The sequence below is a fragment of the Apaloderma vittatum genome, unplaced genomic scaffold (genome assembly GCF_000703405.1).
Source record: "Apaloderma vittatum isolate BGI_N311 unplaced genomic scaffold, ASM70340v1 scaffold26207, whole genome shotgun sequence".
Lineage (NCBI taxonomy): Eukaryota > Metazoa > Chordata > Aves > Trogoniformes > Trogonidae > Apaloderma > Apaloderma vittatum.
Window position 1 is genome coordinate 1 of NW_009727128.1, and position 1,294 is coordinate 1,294.

General features: G+C 53.2%; 1 protein-coding gene across 1 annotated transcript in view; it reads right to left on the reverse strand.

Annotated features, from left to right (window-relative positions):
* Positions 1 to 8: 8 nt before the first annotated feature.
* The window catches only part of CUX2 (cut-like homeobox 2), a gene marked incomplete at its 3' end in the record, with an annotated part of 10,783 nt that continues 9,497 nt past the window's right edge, over positions 9 to 1,294 (reverse strand). The window contains exons 21-22 of the mRNA XM_009873577.1: positions 1,168 to 1,292; positions 9 to 146 (exon numbers count right to left, since the gene is read on the reverse strand). Coding sequence (XP_009871879.1) covers positions 9 to 146; positions 1,168 to 1,292 — 263 coding nt within the window. The remainder of the gene's footprint in view (positions 147 to 1,167; positions 1,293 to 1,294) is intronic.

Genomic DNA, 1,294 nt, shown 5'->3' on the forward strand with positions numbered 1-1,294 from the left:
CACAAAACATGGGTTTACGGTCCTCGGCGTCCGAATCAGGGCTCTGGGGGGCCCGGCGCCCAGGCACAGTCGCCCCACCGCTCTGCTCTGGGTCTGTGTCGTTGTCCTGTGTGCCCTCCACCAACATCTCCCGCCGCATCCGCGACCTGCCGGGACACAACAGCAGAGGGTCGGTGAAAGCCGACTGTCTCGGGGAAGCATCTCCAGTCAGAAAAATGAGACAACACCGCTTGAGGTGTTAAACTCCACCTTGCTGGCCTTTAAAACATTTTTTTTTTAGGAGGGGGTGGGAAATCACTACCCCTTGAACACAGTGAATAGATTTTGCAACACTTTGGGCTGTTTCCAGCCAAACTGAACCAGTTTTGCAAGTGTTTCCCACTATCTTTTTTTGTCGTTGTTGTTGAATACGTCACATTTTTCCAAGGGTTATGTTTAGGGCAGTTACGCTTACCAAGGGCAGGAGAGCCTTTTCTGGAACTACGCAAGGGGAAAGGTCACAGGTTTAAAAAAACCATTAGTCAAAAACCCCCTGATTTTTCAAGCTCTCTCCCATGCAATGGTTTCATGCGAGAAATCTTGACCAGCTCCCATAAATATTGACTGTCTACTTTATGTTAGTGGAGTCGGAGGCTCTGCAGACTCGACACAAGCACTTACATGTCTTTTGATACCGGTTTACATAGAGGAAGGGGACAAAACCCATCACCTGTGCTGTCAACCCAGAGAGTGGGCAGCTCTTGCATGGGTCGGAGGAGGACTCAAGAGCTACGTGTCCACCTGCAATAGTGCGTGAGGATGACGCTTGCGCTGCTCCCCTGGGCCAGGCTGCTGTGCAGACGGATCCTGGGCTCCAGGAGCTTCCACAAGGCTTCCCTCCACCCATCATGGAATTCCTGCTTGGTGGCAAGTGGTGTCCCATGCACGCAAACCTCTTTAGATGCTCCATATGACTTGGCCAAGGTGGTCACCATCTCTTGACCACCCGTCAGCAAAGGCACATGCACTGTTTGAGCTGCAATCTGCACCTGGGGACCTCCAGTGACCACGCATAGGTCTGCACCTCCCTGTCTACGTAAGAGGAACTGGGAGGGCTGGAAGAAGAATGGTGACACCACCTTGGTGGCACAGCACCACCAGACGTCTGAAGCCCGGGAGCGGCCGTACCTGTAGTTGTGGAACCAGTTGATGACGGTGTTGGTCTTGAGGTTGAGCTGGAAGGAGAGCAGCTCGGTGGTCTGCTGGGAGGGGTAGGGCTCCAGCTGGTATGCTTTCTTCAGGGCTTCCTTCTCCT